This window comes from Rissa tridactyla, chromosome 20 (genome assembly GCF_028500815.1).
Source record: "Rissa tridactyla isolate bRisTri1 chromosome 20, bRisTri1.patW.cur.20221130, whole genome shotgun sequence".
In the NCBI taxonomy this organism is placed as follows: Eukaryota; Metazoa; Chordata; class Aves; order Charadriiformes; family Laridae; genus Rissa; species Rissa tridactyla.
Genome location: NC_071485.1, coordinates 1,168,321 through 1,179,534, shown reverse-complemented (window position 1 = coordinate 1,179,534; position 11,214 = coordinate 1,168,321). Strand labels below are relative to the sequence as shown.

At 69.9% G+C, this 11,214-nt stretch overlaps 2 protein-coding genes across 3 annotated transcripts; both read right to left on the bottom strand.

The window, feature by feature from the left end:
- Positions 1-603: 603 nt before the first annotated feature.
- PPIA (peptidylprolyl isomerase A) lies at positions 604-2,835 on the bottom strand. The gene is made up of 5 exons (XM_054180895.1): positions 2,684-2,835; positions 1,589-1,619; positions 1,392-1,480; positions 1,049-1,221; positions 604-923 (listed from the first exon to the last, which is right to left on the bottom strand). Exons 1-5 carry the CDS (start codon positions 2,750-2,752, stop codon positions 788-790), a joined length of 498 nt encoding a protein of 165 aa, XP_054036870.1. The 5' UTR covers positions 2,753-2,835; the 3' UTR covers positions 604-787.
- A 692-nt stretch (positions 2,836-3,527) lies between these two features.
- On the bottom strand, positions 3,528-10,362 carry ZMIZ2 (zinc finger MIZ-type containing 2). 2 transcript variants are annotated; one of them, XM_054224836.1, is made up of 19 exons: positions 10,289-10,362; positions 10,025-10,097; positions 9,842-9,956; positions 9,474-9,676; positions 9,195-9,387; positions 8,860-9,114; positions 8,603-8,776; positions 8,440-8,505; positions 8,187-8,358; positions 7,421-7,565; positions 6,624-6,834; positions 6,429-6,534; positions 5,268-5,425; positions 5,108-5,175; positions 4,918-4,986; positions 4,578-4,825; positions 4,344-4,495; positions 4,027-4,227; positions 3,528-3,916 (listed from the first exon to the last, which is right to left on the bottom strand). In XM_054224836.1, the coding sequence occupies exons 2-19, from the start codon at positions 10,063-10,065 to the stop codon at positions 3,809-3,811; spliced, it is 2,685 nt and encodes an 894-aa protein (XP_054080811.1). In that variant the 5' UTR covers positions 10,066-10,097; positions 10,289-10,362; the 3' UTR covers positions 3,528-3,808. The 2 variants fall into 2 exon arrangements, with proteins under 2 accessions (XP_054080811.1, XP_054080812.1); XM_054224837.1 differs by lacking the exons at positions 8,603-8,776; positions 8,860-9,114 and having other exon boundaries at positions 3,529-3,916.
- Between the last annotated feature and the right edge of the window lie 852 nt (positions 10,363-11,214).

The following is an 11,214-nucleotide window of genomic DNA, read 5'->3' as shown; positions in this document are numbered from 1 at the left end:
CATTCAGTGACTCCATGAACAGCCCAGGTACAAATGGCACACCCACCACCTCGAGCTCCCACACCAAAGGTGCCAGAGGGAAAGCGGCTGCTAGCCCTCAGCAGCGCCTTCAGTCTCACTACCACCAAGGCCCTGCACTCGCCCAGACCCCTCAGCCACACCAGAGCCCAGCTCCAAAGCAGCTCAGCTCCCAGCTCAGCCCCAGCTCTCAGCACAGGCAGTGGTGCGCCCCACAAAGCACCACCAACCACCCTCAAACTGGAAGGAAGCACTGGGATCATCCTAAAGCTGGGCACCCTTCAACCAGGACCACCTCACCCCAAACCAGGGCTGCACTAAACTGGGAATCTTAGCAGAGCTGGACACCCCCAAACAGGGACCACTGAGGTCCCCCTGACACAGAGCTCCCTGCAAACTGGGTTGCTTAAACTGGGAGCACTAGGATCCTCCCACACCTGGACCTTCCCTTAGTGGGACCATTGCACCTGTTCACCCTGGACCCTACTGAGGGCCTGGTGTAGCTACACTGAAGGTGTCCCCCCAAAACCCCAACTCCTCCCCGACCAGCCCACAACCCCCAGGAAGGGAAGGGAAGAGGGGCGCTGTGGTTTAACTCGTTTTATTTAAGATTCATACAAGGTAACTGCGGCCCAGCTGGACCGTGCACATGTGGCTGAGACCCCGTAGAAACGCAGCAGTAAGTCAGGAGCAGGGTGGGACAGGGTGAGCTGCAGCGGGGCACAGCGCCCAGGCTGCTGAAGGAATGGTCAGTTGTTAAGACAAGGGTTTATGAGAGCTGCCCGCAGTCAGTAATGGTGATCTTCTTGCTTGTTTTGCCATCTTTAGAACCACAGCGTTCCATGGCCTCCACCACATTCATCCCCTCCTTGACGCGGCCGAAGACAACATGCTTGCCATCCAACCTGCAGGAGAAGCATTGGTCAGAGCTGGCACCTGCCATCCCCATGCGAGGGCCTGGGCACCCAGCCTGGCATGTCACCTCCCCACCAGGGACTCCCAGCTTGCCGTCCTGCAGCCCCGAACTCACCACTCGGTCTTGGCAGTGCAGATGAAGAACTGGGAGCCATTCGTGTTGGGGCCAGCGTTGGCCATGGACAGGATGCCAGGGCCCGTGTGCTTCAGGATGAAGTTCTCATCAGGGAACTTCTCCCCATAGATGGATTTGCCGCCAGTGCCGTTGTGGCGCGTGAAGTCACCACCCTGCGAAGCAGTGGCGTTTCAGGTCACAGGAGCAGACTCTTGAACCAGCCGTGGCAGCAGGCAGACCCACCTTCCCACCCCAAATCTGCCAGCACTCAACTCCAAAACCCACGCAAGTGCCAGATCTCCTCACCCACCCACCTCCCTGCTGCAGCGGGAGCACCACACACCTGGCACATGAACCCAGGAATGATTCTGTGGAAGCAGGACCCCTTGTAGCCGAATCCCTGCTCACCAGTGCTCAGGGCACGGAAGTTTTCTGCAAAGGAAGTGGAAAACCACCATGAACTGGACTCGTTTTGTCCACAGTTAAGGAGAGCATCAGGGTTTGGTGCAGCCGCAGCGCGGCCAGCGCCGCTTTACCAACCTGCTGTCTTGGGGACCTTGTCTGCAAACAGCTGCAAAGAGAGGAGAGGTTGTTAGTGAAGTTGGGGTGAAGACGGGCCGCATGCCCAGCCTGCAGGGATACCCCCCCTTGCTGCTGAGAGCGCTGGGCTTCCCTCCAGGAGGTGAATCCCGGCCATGCCTGTGGCCGCAGAATATTCCCCGCCTCACGCTTTCATCTGGAAACTCTGCACTAACGGGCATGGCATCCAAACAACTTTAAATACGCCCCACGCCTCCCCAGCGGGGCAGATGCGCATTCGTTCCGCTGGCTGGGATTAAATTAAAAACCTCTTTGCCGGGAGCTCCCCCGGGCAGGGCGCTCGCCGCCGCCCCGCGGCTCCAGGTGGGTTTTGGGCAGCAGCCGCCATCTGCGCTGCCAGGCGGGGCTCTGCGGCAGCCGCAGCGCGGCCATTCCTGGGGCGCAGCGCCCGGGCGTGCCGGGGATGCCTCACGCCGCGGCCGCTCGCCTCGCAGGGCGTTAAACGCATTCTTTTGGCAGCGATAATCCCCGGCCATCCGCCTGCCGCCGCTCCGGGACGCGGGAGCGCAGCGGGAGCCCTGGGAGCATCCCCGAGGGGGGGAAAGCGGCTCGCTGCGATGCGCCGGGCGAGTCCGGGGGCTGATGGGGCGAGGGGGAGAAGAACGGGACAAAATGGCGGCGCGGGCAGCCGCTGCCCCGCCGCCGGGGCGGAGCGGAAGCTCCTGGAACGCGGGCTAGTGGCGGGGCCGGGGGGGGGGGGGCGGCAGGTGCGGGGGAGGGCAATGGCCGCGGGCGACGGCACGCCCTGGGCGAGCACTCACCACCGCCGGCGCCTCCCCAGAGAGGCCGGCCGCATCCTGCGCCCCGCGGCGGGGCCTTTGTTCCCTCCCCGCCGCCGCCGTGGCCGAGCGGCCCGGGACGCCCATACCATCCCCGGGGAGGCCCGCAGCCACGTGGAGGCACCGCGGGCCCCGCGGCCGCGCAGGTGCGGCGCCCACCGCCCCTCACGGCCCCGGCGAGGAAATGGCGGCAGGGGCCCCTACCCCAGCGCCGCCTGCTCTCCCCCGGCCTGTCCCCCAGCCCACCCGCCCCCACCTCGAAGGTGACGCGGCCCAGGGGCTCGCCGTTGGCGGCGATGTCGAAGAAGACGACGGGGTTGGCCATGGCGGGACCGGGGCAGCGGCGACGGCTCCGTGCGGCGGGCGCGGCGCAGCAGAAGGAGAAGGGGTACGCGCCGCCGCTTATATAGGGCCGAGGAGGACCCGCCTCCCCGGCGGCGCCGCCCAACGGCCGCTGGTCTTGTGGCGGAGCGGCGGGGCGGGCGGCGAATCAGCGGCGCCGCGCTGGGAAAGGCGGGGGGGAAGGGGAAGGAAAAAAGGCGGGGGCGGGGGGGCGCGCGCGGGTCTGGCGGCTGGGCCGGGCGGGACGCGCATGCGCGATGCCGGCGGCGGGGAGGCGGGGCGGGGGGGGGCGGTGCGGGGGAGGAGGGGGGAGCTCGGATCCCGCTCCCCGCCCTCCAGGACCCCCGGCCCGGGCAGGCCCCCCCCCCCCCCCCCCCCCCCCCTCCCCGCCATGCCGGGTGCCGGCAGCGCTGCCCGCCTGGCGTGACCGGTGGCGGCGGACACGCTCCGCCGACCGGCCGGGCCGCAGGATCCATCCAGCCCGCCCCCACTCGCCCCCCCTACCCCCGCGTGGGGAGGTGGGGGGGAGGTGAGGGGGTGGCGTGGGGCCGGCCCCACCGCAGGGTGACAAAGGACGGAGGGGGACAAGCGTGAGCCCCGCCGAAACGAAATCCTTTAATAGGCAGCGATAAGGACGCGGTACAGGGAGCTCGGCGGCGGCGGGGGGGGGGGGGAGGGAGGGAGGGAGGGGTGCGGCGGCGGGGGGGGCGGCGGGGCCGAGCCCCACCGTCCTCCCCGCCCCCGCCGGGGGGGCGGCGTTATGCACATTTATACAGCGGCGCGGTGCGGCCCCGCGGCGACGCACTTGCCTTTAAATAAGGGGTGGGGGTCGCGGGGGGGGGCAGTAGTGTTTCTACACTATGTACAGCCTTGTGCTTCTGAGGGCGGAGGCGAGCCCGTCCGTCTGTCCCTTCAGGGGAAACCCCCTTTTGGGGGGGTTGTCCCGGCTCCGCGGCGGCAGGGGCACGCCGGGGCTTCCCCACCCCCCGGCCCCGTGGCGGGGTCCGCGGTGGCGGGGGGGGCAGGATGGATGGATGGCTTAGTTGTTCTCGAAGAGGGAGAGGAGGTCGTCGTTGCTGCTGGCGGGGAGGTCGGGGGGGCCCAGGTAGGAGAGCAGCTCGTCGGGGTTCGTCAGCTCGGGCAGCAGCTGCGGGGGGGGGGGGGGGGGGGGGGGGCAGCGTGAGACCACCGGCCCCGTCCCCAGCCGGCGGCGGGAGGGCCAGCCGCCACCCCCCCCCCCCGCCCCGGGGTACTCACGTCCAGGGCAGGCTCGGCGCCGTCGCCCGGCCCGGCCATAGCCGGAGGGAAGGCGAGGTCGGCGGCGGGGGGGCCCGGGGGGGGCCGCGCTGGTGCGCTCCGGTGGTGCAGCGGCTGTGGCGGCTGGCTGCCCGGGGGGGTGTTGTGCAGCCCCGGCTGCACCGGGGGGTGGGAGGGCTCCATCCGCCCCGGCGGGGGCAGCTGGTGGGGGGGAAGCGGTAGTGAGACCCCCCCCGTCCTCCCCCGCGACCCCCCCAAGAGGAGATGGGGGGGCCGGGGGAGGGGGGGGGAAGCCTCCCACCCGCAGCCCAGCTGACCTGCGCGGGGGGCTTCTCGGGGGGCAGGAGGCCACCGGGGATGTCAGACTGGTAGGAGATGGGTGGGGGTCCCGGCGTGAAATCGCTCAGCGTCGGGGTGCCGGGGGGAGGGAACGGCTCAGGGAACCCCCCGGGCCCTGGAAAGCTGGGACCTGCAGGAGGAAAGGAGGCAAGTGAGTGGGGTGGGGGAGGGGGGACATGGCCAGGGCCCGTCCCCCGCGGGTCCCCCCGTACCCGGGGCACCGTAGTCGGTGGTGGCCCCCGCGGGCGGTGGCGGCGGCAGCGCCGGGAAGGGCACGGAGCCGGGCCCCAGCGCCGCGATCATCTCCATGATGTTGGGCAGCACCATGTGCGTGGGGCTGAGGGTCCGGCACCGCTTCATTGCCGGCCCCTCCGGCTCCTCCTTGACGTGGACGTCGGGTTTGACCGGGACGGGCTTCCAGCTGCAGGTCGGGTCGATGGTGATCTCCTCGTGCTCTGAGCTGGGGGTGGCAGGAGCGTGGTGAAGGGCCAGTTGAGGGGGGGGGTCCATGCCGGTGGCATAGGGCCGGTCACAGAGGGATGGAGTACTTACTTCTGGATGTAGATCAGGATGCCCAGCATGTACTGGTCCACCTCCAGCCCCTCCAGCAGAGCCGTCTTACTGCCGGCAGGGAGAGGCAGGGTGAGGGCGGGTAACCCCCACCCACAGGCAGGGAACACCCCCCGCCCCCCTCCCCGCAGGCAGGGAACCCGGGACACGACCCTGTCAGTCCCCCACTCACTTGCAGACAGGACACCGCCACGTCCCCCTCTCACAGTTGAGCTGCAGGTAGGACTCCAGGTCGAAGCACTGCAGGGACAGGGCAGCAGCTGAGCCAGCAGCAGGGGGTGCAGGGGGGGGGGACACGACACAACCCCCCAGCCCCCCGCCCCCCTCCCTACCTGTATGTGCCGGCAGTCGTGGCCCCTGGCTGGGAGCTGAATCCTCCGGAAGGTGATGGGGCACTTGAGGGACACCTTGATGGCTGTCTGCTCCACGCCATCCTCGCCATTGGGCCCCGGGGTCCCTGGGATGGTCCCGCTGCTGAAGTTGCGCTTGACTGTGTTGGGGGGGGGGGGGTGAGGGGCACCGAGGGTCAGAACTGGGGCGTTGGGATGGGTGTGGCACCTGGGCATGGTGCCGCATCCACCCCATCATTCTGCAGCCCTGGACCAGTGTGTCGTCCCCCCCACCGTGCTGGAATCCCCGGAGCAGGGGGTCCCGTCCCCCACCCGTGCTGCAGCTCTGGACCGGGGTGTCCACCCGCCCTGTGCCAGAGTTCTCAGACCAGCACGTGTCCCCCACCATACTGCAGACCCCGAGCAATGTGTTTCCACCTGTGCCAGAGCCCCCAAATGAGGGCGTCCTCCCCCACCATGCCCGAGCCCCCAGATCAAGGTGTTGTGTCCCTATTTCCCCCCCCCACCGATGCTGGAGCCAGGGTGTGTGTCCCCCACTATGCTGCAGCCCCTGATCAGGGTGTTCCCCCCCCTCCGTACCAGATGAGGGTGTCTCCCTGCACCGTGCCAGAGCCCCCAGACCAGGGTGTGTCCCGTGGCCACGTCAGAGTCCTCAGCCCAGTGCGTGTCCCCCACTGTGCTGCAGCCCCCAACCAAGGTGTCCCCCATGCCAGAGCCCCTGGATCATGGTGTCCCTCCCACCACACCAGAGCCCCTGGACCATGGTGTCCCCCTCACCATACCAGAGCCCCCGGACCAGTGTGTCATTGTCCTCTCCATGCTGGAGCCCCCCAACCAGGGTGTGTGTCCCCACTGTGCTGCAGCCCAACCAGGCTGTGTGTCCCCCCCATGCTGGAGACCCCTGGATGAGGGTGTCTTCCCACCACCACGCTGGAGCCCCCAGACCACAGTGTCCCCCCGACTGTGCTGCAGCCCCCAACCAGGGTGTCCCCCCAGCACGCCAGAGCCCCTGGATGAGGGTGTACACCCGCACTGTGCTGCTGCCCCTGACCAAGATGTTGTCCCCACCACCACCACCGCTGCAGAGGCCCCGATAAGGGTGTCTGTGTCCCCGTCCCCAAGCATGCCGGCAGTGGCGCTCACTTTTGGTGATGCAGTGCTCGGCAGGGAGCAGGCGCTTCTTGATGAGACCCTGCAGCACTGAGCGCACCGAGGGCCGGTGCACCAGCTGCAGGACGAAGAGGTGGGACTGTGGAGAGATGGGGGACGCTGAGCCACGGCCCCAGCTGCCACCACTCCCCCACCCCACCCCCGCCCAGGACCTCCCCGGTGACTCACACAGCAGCAGGCGGTGACAGTGATCTGGATGGTGTTCCTGCCGGGCTGGCAGACGTGCTTCAGGTAGAGCGGCTTGTGGGAGGTCTTGTTGTCACCGCGCTCGATGGTGAGCGGTGTGGCGTTGACGCTGACCTGGACGGAGGCCGGCCAGTTGGTGTTCATCTGGCGGTCCTCGTGGTGGTAGCACTTGAACTGCAGCTCCAGGTCAGGCCTGGTGGGGCAGGGCAGGGTGTGGCTGGGGTGTGGCAGGGGGTGTGCCACACCCGCGAGCTACCACACTGGGTACCGCCGCACCATACAGCACCGTGCCAAGCCACCCTGTGTGCCACCAGGCCATGCCACACTGGGTGCCACCACACCACGCGGCACTGTGCCATGCCGAGCCACGACACGCAGCACCATGCTGTGCCAGATACGCCCTGTGCCGAGGCGTGCCATCCATGTACTGCCGCACCGTACGGCACTGTGGCAAACCGCACCGGGCACTACCACACTGCAGTGCCATGCTAAGCCACGCCACGTACTACAGTGCCGTATGGCACCATGCCATGCCAAACACCGCCATGCGTCCAGCACCGCGCTGTGCCGAGGCCTCTGGGTGCCACTGTACCGCACAGCACTGTGCCGTGTTGAACCGCGCCACGTGCCGCCATGCCGCGCTGTGCCACGCACCACGACGCAACGCCACACTGCGCAGCGCCCCGCCGCGCCAAGCAGCCACTGCATCGCACCGCTGTGCTGCTCTGTACCACGTGGTGCCGCGCCACGCCCTGCCGCGCCCTGCCACGCCCCCCCACCTCATCATGAGGGTCTTGTAGACAGAGTCACGCAGCTGGAAGACGTGGTTGCTGACGGCCAGGTTGTGCTGCAGGCGGAAGGGCTCCAGCACCACGCCGTCCCGCACCGGGAAGGTCAGCCGCAGCTCCTCCCCGGGCGCCGGCCCTGCGGGGACGCCTCAGCAGGGACCACACCCCACGCCCAGGCCACGCCCCCAAAAGCCCCGCCCACTGCCTCGGAACCCACCCTGCGGGAGGCCCCTCCCCCTCCGGGAGGCCACACCCCCTGCAAGAAGCCCCTCCCCCTACAGCCACACCTCGCCCATGCCTGAGCCCCGCCCACTCCAGGGCACCCCACCCCGTACAAGAAGCCCCGCCTCCCAAAGCAGCCGCTCCCGGGGCCCCGCCCACTGAGGCCCCGCCCACGGAGGCCACGCCCTTGTCACAGGCACTGCCCACTACGCGCAGCCCCGCCCCTTCGCGCGAAGCCCCACCCACTGCCTCAAACCTCCCTCCCACTGGCCAAAGCCTGCGAGGCCCCTCCCACCCACCCACCCCCCGCGAAACCCCGGCAGTGGCCACGCCCCCTGCGCGGAAGCCCCGCCCTTTCCCTGCGATGCCTCCCTGCAGCACGCTCCCCTTAAAGGGGCAACGGCTCCCGGGCCGCCACCAGCGGCGCCTACACCCGGGCCCGGCGGGATGGCGGGGGTGTCTGCGATGTGCCACCCCCGCCAGTGTCCCCCCCCCCGGCAGCGCCCCCCCCCGCTCCCCCACCGGGGACACTTACCCGAGGGGGATGGGTGCAGGGAGGTGACGCTGGGCTTCATGTCCGTCAGGAAGGGCGACTTGACATCCTGACCCGGGGACGCGTAGGGGGGGATGCCGCTGCCTGGCGCCATGGGCGGCGTGGGGTTCCCCGCCAGCGGCGAGCTGGGGTACCCCGGCAGCGACCGGCCCGGCTGCAGAGGCACCGTGCACCCTCAGCGCCCGGCCGGGACGGCATTGCCCCCACCACCACCCCACCCGCTGCCGGGACTCACCCCGTTAACGGCCGCCTGGCTGTAGGTGGTGAAGCCAACGCTCTGCCCATTGAACTGGTCAGCTGGCTGTGGGAGGAGGAAGGCCCCCAGGGGGTGGCACCAGGGGACAGCAGGCACCCATCCCCCCCCATTCCCCTCATGCCCACCGTCTCCCCATCGGTACCTTGTAATAGGGTCCAGCGTTGCCCGAGGCAGAGAGGTACTGGCCTATGCCCTGCTGCAGCCTGTGGCCAGGGTAGGAGGGGGACGGGGCAGAGGGCTGGGGGGCGCTGGGGGCGTACTGGGCACCAGCTGCAGCGTACTGCCCGCCCTGGAGGTACTGCTGCGCCGCATATCCCTGCGGGGCCGGGGCGGTCAGTGCCAGCAGGGAGGGGGGGACCGTGACGGCACGCCGCAGACCCCGCCGGTGCGGATGCTCACCTCACTGGAGTACGCCCGCTTGAGGCCCTGGCGGGGGAGCTGCTGGCTTGGGGGGGGGCCGGGGTAGCTGTGCTGGGGCACCCGCTGCCCGCTGTACAGGGGGCCGGCACCGGGTGTCCGCACAGGGCTCATGCTGACGGGGGAGACGCCAGAGGAAGCCATGACACCTGCCATGCCAGCTGGGCTCATGCCGGCAGGGCCGCGGGGTCCGGCGTGGGGCAGGAACTGGCTGCCGAAGGGCTGCCCTGCGCCCATCTGTGGCAGGGAGAGATGGGGATCACAGCGCGGCAGTGGCAGCTGGCGGCCCCCTGGCTCTGCTGTGGCAGGGCTCTTACCGTGCCATACTGGCTCAGCTCCTGGCTCTGCTTCTCCTGCAGTGCCGCCACTGTCGCCGTAGCCGTGGCCGTGGCAGTAGCGGCAGCAGCAGCCACGGCGGCGGCAGCAGCCGCCTGGGTGAAGTCGGTGGGAGGCCGGCCGGCATGCGAGGGGAGCCCCATCCCACTGGGGCCACCAGGGCTACCAGTGAAGCTGGAGAACAGAGAGACAGGGAAGGGGCGTGCAGTGGCCCTGTGGCGGGAGGCACGCCAGGGTGGGAGGCGTGGGGATGGCCTTACCTGGCGGCGAAGCCTGTCCCACCAGGATAGCTGCTCCGGCCATAGACGCCCGGTTGCACGTAGCCCTTCCCGGTCGCTCCCTCAGCAAAGGGCTGCTGCGGCAGGAACGGCGGCGAGCTCATCCCTGAACCAGTGCTGGCCATCCCGGGCAGCAGCGGGGTGCTGGAGCTGCTCCCCCCAGGACCCATGGGGCTGCCGAAAACCTGGGGGGGTGTGGAGGTGGAGGGGTTAGGCTAGGGGTGGCCATGGCTGGGGTGCCCGGGGGGGGGGGGGAAGGGTCTGAAGATGCTGGGGGGTTCCTTGAGGGGGTGGGGCTAAGGATGCTGGGGGGTCCCTGGGGGGGGGGGCTGAGGTTGCTGGGGGGGTACCTGGCTCTGGGAGGTGTTGCTGACCCCCCAGACGGTGGTTACCACGGAGAGGGATCCCGCTGGCTGATTGGTGCTCGGTTGCCAAGGAACGGCCTCGTATGCAAATGAACCATCACTAGGAAGAAAAACAAATTAATTAAAATGAAGATGGGGGGTGGGGGGGGGAGGGGGAGGGGTGCTCACCCGTGGGGGGTGGAGGGTTTCATGGGGTTCATGGAGTTCATCGGCGGCGGGACGGCGTCACCCTCAACCGGGGCTGCGGGGACGAAGGCGCGGGGGGGGGGATGAAGAGGACGGCAATCTCCGCCCCCCCCCCCCCCCCCCCCCCGCGCCCGGGGGCGGTTGTGCCTTGTGCACGTCAGGGGGGGGCCCGGGTGGGGTGGGGTGGGGGGGTGGTGGGGGGGAGCCATTTTGCTTCCCGTCCCCTGCCCGTCCCCCCGCACTCACCGTCTCGATCGGCCCCAAAATGGCCCTGGCGGCGCCGGGCGCGCGCGGCTGCGCGGAAGCTGCGCGGGATTTTCAGCGCGCGCGGCCGCCGGGGGGGGGGGGGCGGAGGGGGCGGGGCGAGGGGCGGGTCCCGGCCGGAGACCGCCCCGCCCGCGCGCACAATGGGGCCGCGAGATCCCGGGGATGCACCGCCCCGCCCCCGCCCCGCCAGGCGCGGGCAGTCGAGCGCCGAGCGCCGGTGGGAGTGGGCGGGCGCGCGACGCGCGTGTGACAGCCGGCGCGTGACGCGGCGCGCGAGGGCGGGGCGCGCGTGTGACAGCGCGACACGCGGGTGTGACCGCGGGGGGGGGGGGGGGGGGGGGGGGGCGGCACACCCGCGTGACGGCACGACGCGCGCGCGCGCGACCGCGTGGGGCGATGAGGCGTGACGCACGTGCGTGTGACAGCGCGACAGGAGCGCGTGGCCGCGCGCGGCGGTGGGGTGCGGCAGGTGTGCCGGCGTGCGCGGGGCGACGGGGCAGGGCACATATGGGCGGCACCACAACACGCGTGCGTGGCGGGGGCCGTGGGGCGTGACACGCGTGGGTGAGCAGGGGGGCGAGGGGGCACGGCACACCTGTGTGACGGCGTGACACGCATGTGTGACAGCACGACACACCTGTATGAGTGACACGCCAGTGTGACCACGTGCAGGGTGACGGGGTGTAACACACGCGTGGCAGGGTGGGACCACGGGCTGCGTGCGAGCGTGCGTGCGTGTGTGGTGCCAGGACGACAGTGGGACAGTAACGCGGCAGCACTGTCACGCTGGGAGGTGGCACACGCTTGTGCGAGCACCCCGGGGTGGGGTGGGGGGGGGAAACACCTCCTGCTTGAAGGCCCCTGGTGGCCCCGGGGGGGACACAGTGTTTGCTGGGGATGCCCCA